At 35.8% G+C, this 17,819-nt stretch overlaps 1 protein-coding gene across 1 annotated transcript in view; it reads left to right on the forward strand.

Annotated features, from left to right (window-relative positions):
- Positions 1-17,819, forward strand: part of tex264b (testis expressed 264, ER-phagy receptor b) — a 58,243-nt gene that overhangs the window by 6,617 nt on the left and 33,807 nt on the right. Inside the window, exon 2 of the mRNA XM_073876208.1 lies at positions 6,003-6,224. Within this exon, the coding sequence (XP_073732309.1) occupies positions 6,003-6,224 (222 nt within the window). The remainder of the gene's footprint in view (positions 1-6,002; positions 6,225-17,819) is intronic.

The raw sequence follows: 17,819 nt of genomic DNA on the forward strand, positions 1-17,819 counted from the left end.
AGGAATAGGTTTGAGAAATAATGATGACATTTTTAACCATGAGTATTGGCATGGGACTGGTCCCTCCGTTTCTAATTCACTGACCACCACTGCTAGTAAGTATTCGGAAACTTCCCCTCATCATGACGAACAATAAGGTGGAAGCCCATGGGTCTTAAGATGGTTGCTATGGATAAGAAGAACAGGGGAGACTTTTCCACAAGCTGGACACTGTGACAGCCAATGAAAGGCATTCCTGTTTCTGAAGTGACTGGGAAATGTTTGGTTGACTTTCTTTATATGGCTTGTTGGTCTTTTGTAAGCGTCTTGTCGGTCAGAAAAGGAAATAAATTGCACAGCAGACACCGTGGCAAATGTAGTGAGGCCTGCAAAGTTTCATGATAAAATGTCTTAAAACAAGTATACAAGTGTGTAGGAAGTGATTTTTTTCCATCAGTATATGACTGATTTTTGCAGAAAGATACTTGGATGTTTTAGAACGTCAAACGATCTCAAAGTTTATCTAATCATCGGTCTGAGGTTACTGTGATTTTCTTTTCTTAGTTAACAATAGAAAAAAACTATGTTTCAAGAACAGACTCTCAGTAGGCTCTGTCACAAACAACACAATTATTAGTATTTTCACAGCGTCGCAGCTGTCTGAAGATAAAGGAAACATGAAAAGATGGTTCGCTGTGAAGATGCAACCAGCATCTGTGACGGGTTGCTTCTGAAGCGATGAATAAATGAGTCTGCCGACGAAGGTATTCTGGAGTGGATTTCCCAGAGGACCACCGCAACACCGTAACCTCAGTGACGGTTCACAAAATTTCCTGAAATGGGTTTGACTACAGCACGACAAGTAAAAACAACAAACCTGAAATGGAGCCGCTAAGCTGACAGTTACACGTTTTATTTGTCTCTCTATTAGTTCAGTGAGGAAAGTTTTCCAGTCTTATTTAAAGCTTTTCTTTAGTTACAATCAGTCATGTTTGTTCTGTCACAAGTTTGTCTTCACACATACAATTGAGTTAATCCACTAAGGGGTAAGGATGTAACGATTAATCATGTGTCCCATTAAAAATGTCTGTCTGAAATCGATTCTGAATCGCAAGGCCGCGATTCTTTGTTTCATGCACAGCTTGTGCGTGTACTACGGCATTTGGTCAGAAGGAAGTCTTTATCAAACTAAATCATTATGAATCGAAGTCGTTTATAACGTGCATTTAAAAAGTAACACTCGTTAAATAAATATCATTCAAAATATTCTTCATTATCATGAAAATATTTGAAAAACAGCGATATAAATATTCCTGTAGACATTTCCTGGAATAGTGTTTGTAATGCTACTTCTTCTGTTGCATAAAGGGAGTTTCTGCATGAGAGCGCCCCCTGGCATTTGAGTGTGCCGGGATTTCGCCGTAATTCATTCAAATTCATTAATTGAGAAAACGTGCATTTGTTAATCGTTACACCCCTACTAAGGGGTGGTTTTCAGGACAGGGATCATCTTAAACCAGGACTAGACTTTAGTTTAATTTGGAAATATAGGAAATATAGCCATATCACCCTGTAGCCCAAGACAGCTTGCCCACTGAAGCTAAGCAAGGCTGAGCCTGGCCAGTACTTGGATGGGAGACCACCTGGGAAAACCAGGTTGCTGGTGTTAGAGGTGTTAGTGAGACCAGCAGGGGGTGCTCACCCTGTGGTCTGTCTGGGTCCTAACACCCCTGTATAGCGACGGGGACACTATACTGTCAAAAAAAGCACCGTCCTTCGGATGAGACGTTAAACCGAGGTCCTGACTCTCTGTGGTCATTAAAAATCCCAGGATGTCCTTCGAAAAAGAGTAGGGGTGTGCCTCGGCATCCTGGCCAAACTTGCCCATTGGCCTTCTAATCATCCCCTCATACTAATTGGTTATATCACTCTGTCTCCTCTCTACTAATAAGCTGGTGTGTGGTGGGCGTTCTGGCGCAATATGGCTGCCGTCGCATCATCCAGGTGGATGCTGCACATTGGTGGTGGTTGAGGAGATTCCCCCATTCATATGTAAAGCGCTTTGAGCACTGAGAAAATAAATGTAACGAATTATTGTTTTAACAGACATCCCTTACTAAAAACATTAATTGTACGCATTTTGAGGCAAAACAACAACACTGATGTATTTTAAGATATGTCAGTGCAAGTTGTTTTCAGTTTGGACTGCTCTTACATTTATTTTAGTCTAGGACTAGTCTAATCCCTGTCTGGGAAACCACCCCTTTAAGTAATATATGTTGTTGTAGTAGTATGATCAGTTTGATTTTATACTAACTGGTATTTAGCCAATAGGACTCTATATTTTTTATAATTTATTTTATTTGTATTATTTCATATAAATTGTATTGTATTTTTTATTTTATTTATTTATTTTTATTTTGTATTTTATGTTATATATTATATTCTATTATATTATATTATATTATATTATATTATATTATATTATATTATATTATATTATATTATATTATATTATATTATATTATATTATATTATTAATTCATATTATATTTCTTTTATATTTTCTTTTATATTATTTCATATAAATGTTAATATTTTACTTAATGTATTTATTTTATCAATTTATAAGAAAAATCCAAGGCACTCGAATGTTGTAGAAATAGTTAAAAAGCCTTTATTTCACATGGCTTTATGTTTAAAAACAGGTGACAAATACACCTACGCGTTGCGGCTAACAAGCCTTCGTCAGGGTGTAACAAACACATGCAAAAGTGTTTGTTACACCCTGACGAAGGCTTGTTAGCCCCAACGCGTAGGTGTATTTGTCACCTGTTTTTAAACATAAAGCCATGTGAAATAAAGGCTTTTTAACTATTTCTACACCATTCGAGTGCCTTGGATTTTTCTTATAAATTGATTAGAATTATCCCTTGCATCCAGAGAGCACCGAGAAGAGCATTTTACACCCCATGCAGCACTTCGTTTGCATTTCTTTGCTTTGTATTTTTTTTATATTTTATGTATTTATAATATTTTATTTTGTATTTAATTCAATTTAATATTATTTCATTTTTATATATTATATGTATTTATTTTATTTTATATTATATTTCATATCTATTATATTCTATTCTTTATTTGATTTTGCATAATTTATATTTTATTTTGTATTATTACGTATTAATTGTAATTAATTTTTATTTTATTTTATACTTTTATACTTTTAATATTTTATTTATTTATTATTTTTTTATATTATTTCATATTATTTTATTTTAAATTAATTTTTATTTAATATTCTATTCTATTCTATTCTATTCTATTCTATTCTATTCTATTCTATTCTATTCTATTCTGTAGCTGACTGTAGTGGTTCTCAAACTTTTTGAGATGGTTCTCACTGTGGAACACAACATCCAGGGGGCGGGGTTGGATCTAGATCCAACTCCTCCCACTTTATACTTTGTTCCGCCCATAGACTGTAAAAAAGATGGACGACGCCTGTTCGCTCTCTTCCATTGGTGAAAAGTGAAGCCGCCAGTGTCCCGATATGGCGCTCGCTCTCGTAGAATGCGCATATCACACGATATCACAGCTCTCAATCATGACGTGACACCACCGTTTTTATATCATTAAATAACTAACTAAACACAAACCTATTTTAAAAACAAACATTTGAATTTACATCAGCGTGATAAAAACTACAGTAAATGACAGAAATCAGCTTCGGAAAAAAGATAATTGAAGTTTAATTAATTTTTTTAGTTGGTCTCAAGTCCCATTGAATAACATGGGGAGGCGGGCTTTATGACCTATACTGGGACCGGTCACTGGGGGGGCGATCGAGACTTTTTGGCTTCTCTTTTCAGGGCTTGTGCGGCACGCTTGGTTATAACCTATATATTTTAATAATTATGCATATTTATACTGTATTCATTCATAGGTCTTAAACTGCATGTGGTAAGATTACTTGTAGTAGGCTTACCCGAAATGTTTTACTCCAAAACATTATAGCAAAAAACTTACATTTCACCCTAAAGGCACTACTTTTATTGTAGTCGTAAAGTTCGTTTTTATGTCAAAAGACTTAATTTAACCTAATTTAATAACTTAATTTAGTTACGACCTAATGCGGAAATGGTAACGCAGCAATACGTGTATGACGTGTCTTGTGGTAAAACTGCCGAACAATGGGATCTCTGGATCTGGATCCAGCTCCGCCCCTTGGATGTAGTGTTCTGCAGTGAGTCGCTACTGAACTTTTTCGGCGTGCGACCCCTCTTTTGTACGGTGGGCCCCACTTGTGCCCTTCGTGGCCCCCCCAAAGAAAATTTATGACATAAAACATGCTAAAACATAACATTTTAATTAAACAAAACTTAAATACATATACAATTACATGCTGTTAGTTAGTTGCCTTATTTTTCTGAGGTTTAATGACATAGAATTTATAATAAATTAATGTATTTTATAAAATGTCATAAAAATGGGGCCCCCTGGCAAAATCTCGGGGGCCCCCAGTTTGAGAACCACTGTGTTAGAGCATTGCGTTACCTACACAAAGAGCACAAGTTCAATCCCAGGAAACCCACATACGTATAAAAAACGCATAGATTGAAAGTTGCTTCGGATAAAAGTGTCTGCCAAATGCATAAATATAAAATAGACATATGGTTTGTGGAAAGGTTTTGGTGCATGGTAAAGTTTGCACAGGCAAACATATCTTACATTTTCTTCCGAAACATAAATAATTTGTGTTGGAAGAGATTTAGTCATAGCCTGTCAAAGCGTCTGAGCAAGTGGAGGCTTATTTGACAGGTCAGTCTGTTAAAGCATACTCTCATGAACAATACCTGCTGCAAACACACCAGGACATGAGACGTCCTGCAGATGTGGATGCCAGGATGCTCCAGCTGTGAAAAGACTTATATAAACTAGCTCAAAGAATAATGTCTCAGTAAGTTGTGAGGTAGCAGACAGATTTCAGTTTCTGCAAACTATAAGTAAAATAATGTGGCTATTGTCACAATGCCCAATGGTTGACCCCACCTTGGACATAAGTGAGAATTAAATCCTACAATCTACAGTTTAACCTCTCCATGTTTTTGCTCTCCTTTAAAGATGTTTTTCATGACTATCTATATAAGGCTCAGCTAGAAGCAGACTGACCCAGAACACTAAAAGATGAATGAGCACTTTCCTCCAATTTAAAGGATGGATGTTGTTGAAACTATTGCAGCCTCTTTCCCAAACAGGCCTTCATCTGTCACATTTTGTCTTCGGCCCCCCGCTCACCAGACCCGCTGGGGACCTGAACCCCGAGCCGAGACATTGTCGTACAATTCGTTTCTCATTTCCCAGGTGCTCTCGTTTGCATCAGGTATTCCATCAGTATATAAACCGTAGGAGCCGCACATTAAAGTGACAGTTGGACGTCCGTCCACCACTCTTAAAACTGCCAGACGCGCGGCAATTAGACACAGCCTTATCAGACCGCAGCCTGAATTTTTCACGGCGCAATGCCACCTGCTCATGCAACTTCATCTAATCCTGTTTATATACTTATTTCATGCGCTGCTTTGTTTATTCTCATTAAGTTAGCCTTTCCTCTGCGACTCACTGAATTGTAGACGCTCCCCGTTGTCTTGGAACATCAAGAATGGAAAAGCTCCTGTTTATTTGTTGTCTATGATAAGCACCATGAGAGGTGCGCGCCTCTGTTTGGCGATTACCGCAGGCAGCTGATGGCTTTTATTTGGAGTTGGGGAGGTTTTGATGTGCTTTTTTGTGGGATTTAATATGGAAGTCTTGATAGATTAGTTTGGGTGTTGTCTGTAGCTCAATTGGTAAAGGTTAGGTCACGAGTTTGATCTGCAGAGAACACATGTACAGTATAGATTGAATGCACTGTGGAAAAAATGCATAAATGTAATGATCTGTGCCTGTTTAATAGGTATTAATATAAAATCTGGAAGGTTTCATATGTTCTGAATGGTTAAATTTGTTTTGGTGTTTTGTAGGTCTCAAGACAGAAGTGCCGCTACGCGGTGGGCAGTATTTTGAGCGAAGGTGATGAGAGACCCAGTGAGGAACAACAGAAACTGTATGAGAAGCACGGCTTCCAGGTTTTCTCTTTCCCAGAAGTCACACATGTCGTCACGGCATCTTTCCCTCACCGAACGCCACTTTCTGTTTTCTTGGGAGTGCAAAGAGTCTATCCACAACTGAACTATTACATCAAGGTAAGGTGTTCCCCATAACCGAAGGCTTATTCTGTACCTGCAGGCAAATGGTAATATTACTGCTAGAAGTGCACACGTCACAAATCAAACATCAAATATACAAGCCATGTTTCCTTCCCTATTGCAGATTAGATTTATTTTGAACAGCATCTCTTCTGGGCACAAAGAATTAATGGAAGTTGGAATCCACAGTGGCTGTTTTTATGAGTATAATATATCTGGTGCGGTTTAGAGCACCTAGCCAAATGATGTGATGAATCTCGTATTTGTTTGTGATTTTTGGAAACGAAAGCCTTTAAGATTTAGGATGCGCTCCAAATTAATTATTGCTTCTAATTTAAAGTCCCATGTGTTTTGGTGAGCATACAGAATACTTTCGGTAAATGTGTTTCCTTTTCATTTTCACACATCTTTATCAGTGGTGGCTCGTGACTGCTTATCCCACGGGTCCTTGAAATCCTTGAAAGTTTGTGAATTTGGAGAATAAAATTCAAGGCCCTGGGAAGTTTTTGAAAATATACATACATGGATACATGTCATTGTAAGTGCTTGAATCTATTGTATGCAAGAAGTTTTCTGGGGGGAAAAATCCATATTATTCCCTGTGTAGTGTAGGATATCATAAAAATTCTGGACTTTTTAAGCACACATGCTAAACTGTTCGCTTTAAATGCTTATATTTCTTCTCTATGCGATGTTGATTCATACCAAAATGCTTTTTTGCATAGTTGTGTTTCACACATGAAAACGTATCGGGTTACGTATGTAACTGTTGTTTCTTGAGAAGGGAACGAGACGCTGCATCTCCCTTGCCATACTTTCTGCATCCCTGTAAAGCCGTCTTTGGCAATATTTCAGATAGCTATATACTTCCTGGCTCCCGCATCACCCTGTCTTTGTTGTTAAGCCTCACCATTGGTTGAATTTGATATACACATTCAGACGCACTTACCACTGGAGGCGTCCCCAAAGTGTCAGCGCAGTGATGCAGCGCGAGTTCCCTCGAAAGGGAACTGTAACAATGTATCTTAAAAGGTAACAAAATCCCCACATTTAGTCCTTGAATTTGAAGGTATTGGACCTGGAAAGTCCTTGAAAGGTCCTTGAATTTGAAGTTAACTAAGGTGTGGGAACCCTGTGTTGAACAGAACAAAGAAATGTATTCAGGTTTTCAACAACTTGAGGGTGAGTAAAGATGTCATAATTTTCATTTTTGGGTGAACTATTACTTTGAAAAGCACAACTTTTTTGCATGATTATAGATTTTATTCACTCTTTGGTTCGTCATGTCGCTGTCAAAAGGGGCACAGTTTGAAGATGAATCGTGTAAATCGTCCCAATGGTGTAATAAATTCTGACACGTGCCTCTGTTTCCTTCATCGTGACTGGTGTGCTGCAGCGTAAAGCTGGTTGAAAACGAATGCCTGGCCTGTCAGTGTTTCTGGCTTTTTTCTGGTGGGTACTGAGACAGTAATTATTAAGCAGTAGACTTAATCATAGCAATTTAGAAAAGAGAGCAGTACATGAGGGCAAGAAAAATCAGAGGAGGAAATGTGCAGGACTGTAAATTGGGAAAGAGAAGCGGAGAGATTTAATGAGGAGAACTGAGATAAGGGTTTAGATGTGGACCTGGACTTTAGCTAAGAAAAAATCGGCATTTCAGGATTGATGTCACTTTTTTGATCCCATTCCTTCCTGTTGCAGTAAATTAGTTTAGATTTTTTTTTTAGTTATTTTCTTTTTTAAGAATGCCATATTCATGCTAGGGTGGTCCTTATTTTTCAACTTTTAAAAGTTCATGCTCTCACCCCACCAATATGTTTGAATAAGTAAATAAAAAAATTGGCAAATTTTTTTTCAATAGTAATTAATATTTAAAGGTTGCTCAAGACCTTTGAAGTTTTACACATTTGCGTATTATGTGATACTTTGTGCTAGCATGTATAATTGTTTAATAATATATACTTATGGCAGCAATGGACTTTTTTGACCACGCTCCATGCTATTAAAACTCCTGTTTTAGTTGTGATAAGTCTTTTAAAGCAAGAAAGCTTCAATGTGAATGAAGCACAATGGTTCTCAAACAGGGGGGCCGCAAGATGGTGCCAGGGGGGGCCCAGTTTTATGACATTTTATAAAATACATTCATTTATCATGAATTCTGTGTAATTAAACCTAAAAAATAATAAGCCAACTAACCAACAGCACTACTAGGTATAATTTAATTTGTTTTGTTTAATTAAAATACTACATTTTAGAACTGATTTGTCATAAATTTTCTTTCGGGGGGCCACGAAACACCGTACCGTATTCAGGGGGGGGGGGGGGGGGGCTGCACGATGAAAAAGTTTGATAGCCACTGCAATAGACAATATACACTGAGACAATGGCTGAAGCAACACGAAGCAAGTCCGCTGGATCAGAAGAGACTGAAATAACTGGAACAAACTTATCCTCCAAGAAGCAAGTTTTATGTGTGTTGTGCGCTTTTAAATGGTACAGTTTTTGCAAAAATATGTGATTTCGGAAATCGTCAAAGGCTTTGAGCAACCTCTAGATCTTGTAGGAACAATTCAAAATGTTGCACAGTGTGTTTTTATTTATATCCTTAGACATTTAGGGGGTAAGAGTTGAACATTTGAAAAAAACACCCATTATAAGGACCACTCTATTGCATGCCCATTCCAAAGTCATTCCTACGATGCTAGGATGTTGGTAGGTTGCTAGGGTGTTGCTATGCAGATGCTAAGGGGTGGTTGCTAGGAGATTGCCAGGGTCGTCTTGGTCCAAGAACACATCACTGTTGAATTCCTGTTCAGAAGTTGTTAGCATTATGCTAGGGTGTTAAGTGGTTGCTATGCTGTTGCTAGGGTGTTTTGAGTAGGTAGTTTCTACAAATAGTGTTTGCTAGGGTCTTGATCCAAGACAGCGTAAATGTTGCATGCCCATTCCAAATGCAGTCGCATCGCATGGTGTTCTGAATGGTTGCTAGGTGTTCTAGGTTTTTGCTTATTGGCCCAAGTCAAAACGGGTCATGCTCAAGTGTCTATGACATCCTGGCTTCTAGAAATGCTTTAGGACCGTCCTTTAAATGTGTAGTTGATTCTGATTCAACTTTTTCGGTTAGTGTGTGTAATGTTGCTGTTTGTGCATTACAGTGTACTCCATAAACACAATCAAACCATAGAAAACCCCCCCACCCCACTTTAATATTAATCTAATAGCACACATTTTTCACATAAAGCCACAAGATTTCAGGTTCTGTACTATTCATGCTTATAATACAGTTTGTGCACCACCAGTTTCATGCCAAACTTTAATATTTTGTGTAAGGACCAAAGGTAGGGTTTATACCGTTAAATGTGTGCGTCTAAACCCTCAGCTTTTCACACCATCTGTACCGATGCAGCATCGCTGTGAACAGAGCCAACAGCCTCCTCAACAAGCTCATGAAGCTGCTTAGATTAGAAGCTAGAAAACTTATCACCTCCTCAAGCAGCACTTCCTTTCTCATTTTTCATGCTTGTTTACTTTCTGCTCTTCATTGAAATCTTTATTTACTCGTGTAGTTTTAGGCTTAAGAAAGTATGGGAGGCAATTCACTTATGAATTACGTCCACTGATAGCGTCATTAATTTGTGTGGTGGTATTTGCATTGTTTTATGATGTCAACATGAAATATTTTTATAGAAATATATATATATATATATATATATATATATATATATATATTTATACGTGGGGTGATACTGTAGTTTAGTAATGCTGCATTCACACCAGATGCAAATTAAGCGTTAAGTGCGAGTGATTAAAAAAAAATCCACCATATGTAGCCATCAAGCCAAATATTGAATTCATACAAAGAAATCAGAACATTTAAGTACACAAGTTGAGTCACAATAAATAAAGTGAAATACTTATTTTCCCAGCTGTATATATGCCGGCAAATTGAGCATAGTCATGTCTGAATTTCATGCGCAAATGATGCAAATTTCATGCGCGGATGAAGCGAATTACCTCAAAATGTTCAAGTTTTCAACTACAGACGAAAAGTGCAATTTATTCGCTTCATTTGCGTCTGGTGTGAATGCTTAGTAAGGGGGCACCAACCACAATCAAACCAAATGATTTTGCATATGTGCACTGGATTTTTGTAACCATGCATACTTTGTACGCGTAGGTGGATCATGGATAGTATGTAGCCCAGAAGATGCTCAGAATTAAGAACAAAAATTTACCTGGTAGCCTTTTTCTTAAAAATATTACTATAAATTGTGCTTTGGATGGTACAGCATTTACAGGCTCTGTTTACATTAACAAATGCATCTATATGTGTACATGTCTTTTGTCACGAATGACTTTGATGTAAGCACAACCATTTGTTTTCTCGTGGCAGTAACAGCTAAAGGCACAGAAAGTCGTGTCAACAAGTCTTGAATTCTTTTTGATCAAACATTGCAGACAGCCACAACAAAGTCAGCTTGCCATAATTTTTTAAAATTCAGAAACATCAATCTATTGTTTACTTATATATAACACACTCCTTATGTGTCAGTATATACATTTGCATTTCATCACAAGAGACCTGCGGATGCCGGCCCTAATCAACACCCAGGAGTCTGCCAAACGCAGAGCATTTTTTTAGCGACTACTGTTTTGATTCTTCATAGGGTTAGCGTTTTCAAAGTCACTCTTAAATATAACGAAAGGGCAAAATTTCATCTTATACAGCCCTTTTTTACTTCACAATGAAAGGCTAATATTTCGCGTCATGAATAATCCATGGTGCCGTCCGTCCTTCTGTAACTTGTGTGGGCTGCAGATGATTGAACCCTGCGTACAGCCAGAATGAGTAATTTGAAGGCAGTTGGTGATGTGAGACGAAAGCTTGGTCCCCAGTGTTCCTTTCCAGCCCCTTTGGTTCAGTGGACAGAAAGCACAGAGATGATGCTAATTCTGACTAGGACAGTGCAAGGGAATCCCTATGGCAACCGGACTCGTTTCTTCAAGTAGAAATCTTGTTCTTCTTTCTTTGTGTTTATAATGTGACATTACGATATGTTTTACTCATGCATGGCCGCAAAATGTGACTTGCTTTTTTGGAGCTTGGTTTTATGAATTTTGTTCAGGAATACTTTCTTCATAATGAGTTCTTTTGACATACATAAATGAAATCGTGTAGCTTGTTGAGATGAGGTTTTCGATATAATCACACTTTTCCCTTGAAAGTAAATAAAAATCCAACACAATCTCATGGTAATTCGTATGTACATTACAAGATCACTAATTCATATTCACCTTTGTATGTTTTTATATGATTTGCTTTCCCCTGTGACGTTGGGGTTCGTGTTTAGTTCGGGGAGGGTCTTCATTATACTTATCTTTCAAATAACCAATTCACTTCATAGAAATAGGCCAACTCGTAAAATACGTACAAATTACCATGAGATCAGGCAAAAAATTTAATTGCAAAGAAAGCATTTAAATAGGGCCCAAGTTGGCCTGGATGAGTGATGCACGGGTCAATTTATAAACAACCGGCACCTGACCAACGTTTTCGACTAACCCACCCGCAACTCGGATGGCAAAAAAAAAATTGTACCCAACCCACTTCCTTGTTTTTAAAAGTAGTAGTTGTTTAAAATAGTTACACTGCAAAAAATGACTTTCTTACTTAGTATTTTTGTCTTGTTTTCAGTAGAAATATCTAAAAATTCTTAAATCAAGATGTATTTTCTTGATGAGCAAAATGACCTAAGAAAATAATACTAGTTTTTAGACAAAAAATATACAATTTAAGTGAATTTGTGCTTAAAACAAGCAAAAATATCTGCCAATGGGGTAAGAAATTTTTACTTGAATTAAGTGTTTAAGAAAAACGAAATCTTATTTCACAATTTTTTTTCTCACCCCATTGGCAGAATATTTTGCTTGTTTTAAGGACAATTTCACTTAAATTGTATATTATTTGCCTTAAAACTAGAATTATTTTCTTAGGTCATTTTGCTCATCAAGAAAAAGCATCTTAATTTAAGAATTTTTAGATATTTCTACTGAAAACAAGACAAAAATACTAAGTAAAAAAAGTAATTTTTTGCAGTGTAATTGGCATCTTTATTTGAAACGACCCGATCGACCGCAACCTGAATATCATTAAAAATATGTTTGGATGACTCGTAGTTGCGGTTAACTGCAGGAACCCGCTCATTTTGGATCAACCCATGCATCACTGGACTGGGTATTACGACCAATTTGGCTATTCAATTCTTATTTATATGGTTTCGATACGACAGATACGACACAGTTGGGTCAAATGCAGACAAATATAACTGTTAAGTTAAAAAATAATCATATGATTGCTTGCTCGTTATCCAACTACTTTATGCAACATTTGGGTGGAAACAACCCAGCATTTGGGTTAAAATTAACCCAATTGTTGGGTTTGTCCATATTTAACCCACCTGAGTTAAAACAACCCAGAATATCATAATACATAATAAATGTAAACAAATTTTGATTTCAGTCATTGATTTCAGTTTTCAGTCAGTATCAAAGATATCAAGTTTATTTTTTCACAGAATGTTCTTTATGTAGGAGGATTTTATGTAGAAAACAGTAAATCACAAAAATATCTGGCTTTAGTTCACTGCAAAAAATAATTTTCAAAAAAAAAAAATCTGTAAATTTTCTTAAATTAAGATGCTTTTTCTTGATGAGCAAAACGACTCAAGTCTAGTTTTTAGACCATAAAACAAGCAAAAAAATCTGCCAATGGGGTAAGCAATTTTTTCTTGATTTTTTTTATTGAATTTAGTGTTTAAGAAAAAATAAAAAAAAATAAAAAGATTTATTTGCTTACCCCATTGGCAGATTTTTTTTTGCTTGTTTTATGCACAAAATCACTTAAATTGGGTATTTAAAATAAGACTAGACTTATTTTCTTGGGTTGTTTTGCTCATCAAGAAAAAGCATCTTAATTTAAGAATTTTTTGATATTTTTACTGAAAACAAGACAAAAATACTTAGAATTTTTTTCTTGAAAATAATTTTTTCCAGTGTTTGTCACAAATTATAACCACTACCCTGTATAGTGCCATATACCCAGGTGCCACTATAAATCTTTATATTTTCTTGACAAAATGTACGAATCTATTTTCTATCTGAAACGTGAACTAGCCTTAGATGACTTGGTTTCATGTCAGTTTTGAGCTTAAAATGTCAATTGACCTCAGGCAACATCTATTGACCTTTTCTCATATGCTCATCGACCAGCATTCAGCACTTCTGGAAAACATCACACCTGTCAGACCTCCGGACGGCACTGACAATGAGCACAGACGTGTTACGCTGAACCACAGCAGTATTTTCACAGCCAGTGTATGAGATCGGGATTGAATAAATGAGATCAATATTTTGTCAGTTTTAGTCTTCGGTTTTCTTATCTGGATACAAGAGAAACAGCTTCTGTTTCTCCCCGCTGGTCTTTATTGATCGAGAAGCCTCAGGTTATCTGTGTTAAGAAGATATCACTATACTCATACTTCCTTGATGTTTCTTAACATTTTGTCCTTTAGTGTTTGTTGTGTCTCTCTGTGACAGCATGCACTCCATAAGATTGTGCAAAACCTAATGATCCATCTTATCCCATGCAGCATTATTTAAAGTAATCTTGTGTGCTTCAGTGAAAGCAAGGAAATCTGACCTTTTGTTGAAATGAGATTACGTGGTCAGTGTAACAAATAAATTTATATTTTTTACTAGAGATTATATGATTTAATTGTGATGTAGTTTTTGGTAAAAACTGAACTTTGCTATATGTTTGGTTCCTGCAGAACCTAAACGTTTACAAAGAAATAATGTAATAAGGACAAAGTTGCTTTAAAATTGTCTTCCACCAATTAAACTTTGTATACCCTGCATCATATAAAAAGGTGAATCTTAAACTAACTACCACATATTTCAAATTTAAACTTGACAGCTAAGGTTATCATGAAATTGCAAATCTGAACAACAGCTACCGTACAGTGCTAAATAAATTTATTAGTGCACCTGTCCATTTGTCTCAAAGATTATATATAAAGTGTTTTAACAAGGACTCTTTCCTTTCCAGAGACTTTTCCATTTCGTCATTTTGAACAAGAGTGAGAAGTCGAATGGAATTTGTGTTTTTATACCTAAATTTGAGCCGACACATTCAGCTTCTTTCAGAAGTCAGAAATAAATCAAGCGTAACATTCAACCATTAAAACTTAAGGACTGCAAGTAAATAGCAGTTTTGGGCATCTGAATAAAAAATGATAAAGTGCTTTACTATTTTTCTGCCTTTTTTGTAAACAGTAAATTCGAAAAGTCATGGATAACAACAATTATATTTTAATATTAGAAATGTTACTGTAACTAAAGAGCTTACATATACACTGCAATACATGATTTTCTTATTTAGGACACTGCAAAAATGATTTTCAAGAAAAAAATCTTAATATTTTTGTCTTGTTTTCAGTAAAAATATCTAAAAATTCTTAAACTAAGATGCTTTTTCTTGATGAGCAAAATGACCCAAGAAAATAAGTCTAGTTTTTAGACCGAAAATATCAAATTTAAGTGATTTTGTGCATAAAACAAGAAAAAAATCTTCCAATGGGGTAAGCAAAAATCTTGAAAAATTTTCTTAAACATTAAATTAAAAAAAAAAAAAAATATTTGCTTACCCCATTGGCAGATTTTTTGGCTTGTGTTATGCACAAAATCAATTAAATTTGATATTTTTGGTCTAAAAACTAGACTTTTTTTCTTGGGTCGATTTGCTCACCAAGAAAAAGCATCTTTTTAGATGCAATTTTTAAATATTTTTACTGAAAACAAGACAGAAATACTAAGAATTTATTTCTTAAAAAATCATTTTTTGCAGTGTATTTTTGTATTGTTTTCAATAGAAATATCTAAAAGTTCTTAAATAAAGATGTATTTTCTAGATGAGCAGAATGACCTAAGAAAATAAGTCTAGTTTTAAGACAAAAAATATTCAATTTAAGTGAATTTGTGGTTAAAACACGCAAAAACATCTGCCAGTGGTGTGAGAAAATTTAGCTTGAATTAAGTGTTTTAAAAAAAAGTTTTTGTTTCTCATCCCATTGGCAGATATTTTTACTTGTTTTAAGCACAAATTCCCTCAAAATGTATATTGTTTGTCTAAAAACTAGACTTATTTTCTAGGTCATTTTGCTCATCAAGAAAAAGCATCTTAATTTAAGAATTTTTAGATATTTCTGCTGAAAACAAGACAAAAATACTAAGTAAGAAAGTAATTTTTTGCAGTGTACTGGATTACTATCACAAAAACAAAAAAATAATTTTGGTAAACATCAATTTTGTTAGATTAGGGCAACTGTGGCACAAACCTTAAATTGAGTGGTTTCTAAGCAAAGTGTATTTATTAAGACTAAAGACATGGTTGGGTACAATATGGACAACCCCCTGGTTTAAATGAACCTAAAAAATGTCCATATTTCACCAATAATGGGTTAAAACAATCCAGCATTTTTAGAGTGTATAAAATAAATAGATGCATAAATTATTCAAATATCCCAGTGTCTGAATGTCACAGCAGGTGAAATATCCACAGAGAGGTCAGGCATCATTTTTATCAAACGCTCGGTGTAGGAGGGTGACACAGATTTAGTTATATCTCACAAAAAAGCCTGTTTGGATTTTCTGTTTACAAAACAAAAAACACTGTTTAGAAGAGATAAATGTTTATAAGCGCAAATCTAATACAGTGATGGTAGCATCATGCTGTGGGATGGCATTTCCATAGCAGGGATCTGGCATCCATGAACGAGTATTTTAAAATACAGTGACATTTTGCAAGAGAACAAGTCTGCTAAAAAGGTGATGGCTGGGAGAAAGTTCATATTATAGTTGGGATGAATGATGGCTGTCAGTTCGACCAACGCTTTCAATTTAATTGAAAAATCTGTGGCACTGTTTGGAAATGGCTGAGCACAGGTGCCATCCGACTAGCTGGAATAACTATATTTTCTAGACAGCATAAGCCAAAATGACTGCACGATCATCTTAAGAGATTTGGAGCTGTCAGAGGTTTTTTGAAAACTACATGCTGAAATGTATGGATTGAACGAATATGCACTTCAATAAAACAGCATAAGCAAAGATTAGTTTCCAACACATCAAATTTTCTAAAGTCACATTACTACAGTCATTCTCAAACTTTTCAGCGTGAGGCCCTAGGTTAGGGTACATCCCCCAAAGAAAATTTATGACATAAAACAATCTCAAACATATTAAATTATTCAATTCAATTTGATTTATATAGTGCTTTTCACAATTGTTAATTGTTTCAAAGCAGCTTTACATTAATAGAAGCAAGGGAAAACAAAGAAAATTTGACAGACAATATAAGTAGCAAAATATAGCGGCTATGAATAAACTTTACAAGCGAGCGTATTAATAATGTAACTTATAGAAGAGGGTGCTAAGTTTAGCCAATCTCAGCTGACTCCCCGGGTTGAAAAAAAACCCTTAGAGAAAAATCTCCTGACTTTTTTAGCCAGGAGGGAAAAAAGTCCTAGGAGGAAAAAACCCTTGGGAGATATATATATATATATAAACGGATAAGGAGATTAAACGGGTTCTGCCTGTGGTCGTTGTTCAGGCATCGGCTGGGCATCACATTGTGTTGGTTAGTAGCTTTATTTTTCTAATGTTTTATTACACAGAATTGTCATAAATGTCATAAAACTGGGGCCACTTGGCACCATTTTACACCGTTGACCCCAGTTTAGGAACTGCTACGTTTATATAATTTAAGTTGTCTATAAACAACAGGATAATTTTCATTAATGTGTGAAAGTAATGAGAGTGAACCTGATGAGAAATATGACTGACATTTCTTCATTTCTTCAAATTTGTATTTTTTTATAATTTATAGGTTATAAAACCAGGCATCAATTGCATTGAATTAATGCATCCCATTCAAACTACATTAATATTCTTCATCACATATGGTCAGTCGTCTGCTTCTGTTTTCTGTATGTATTGCAATATCAGACATCAGTAAATGAGCGCTCGGTTGTTAAATCTGAATTCTGATAGTGTGCAGACATCTTTCTCAACGTCTCTATCTTTCCTCTCGATCTGACAGTATTAAGTTGAGACCACGATCAAACACCCAAAGTAGGCATGAACTTCTTGGACCAGGAGAAATGCTCTTGAAAATGCCACTGTGACATTTGAGCTCAAAGATTATTGGAAAAGAAGGACAACATGAACCAAACCTTCCTGCTGTTTGCTCATGAAATAGCCTCTGTTTTTGATGATGTCCTATTGTCTCGCTGCAGGGAAAAAACGTCTAGGAAGCGTATCTTCAGTCTACACAAAAGCACACCAAATGCAAACATCTAAAAGAAGAGTTTAATTAAGATCTGATTTCCATGCAGGGTATTTCAAAGCCGTGTGTTGAGATAAAATCGACAATCGGGTGTCACGCTGTGTTTTGGCTGTGTCGGTTTCATGGTTTCTTAATTAGCTGTTTGGTATTTCAGGTGAAGGGGCGTCGTGTTAGCCGAGTGTGAGATG

This window comes from Misgurnus anguillicaudatus, chromosome 14 (genome assembly GCF_027580225.2).
Source record: "Misgurnus anguillicaudatus chromosome 14, ASM2758022v2, whole genome shotgun sequence".
Classification (NCBI taxonomy): domain Eukaryota; kingdom Metazoa; phylum Chordata; class Actinopteri; order Cypriniformes; family Cobitidae; genus Misgurnus; species Misgurnus anguillicaudatus.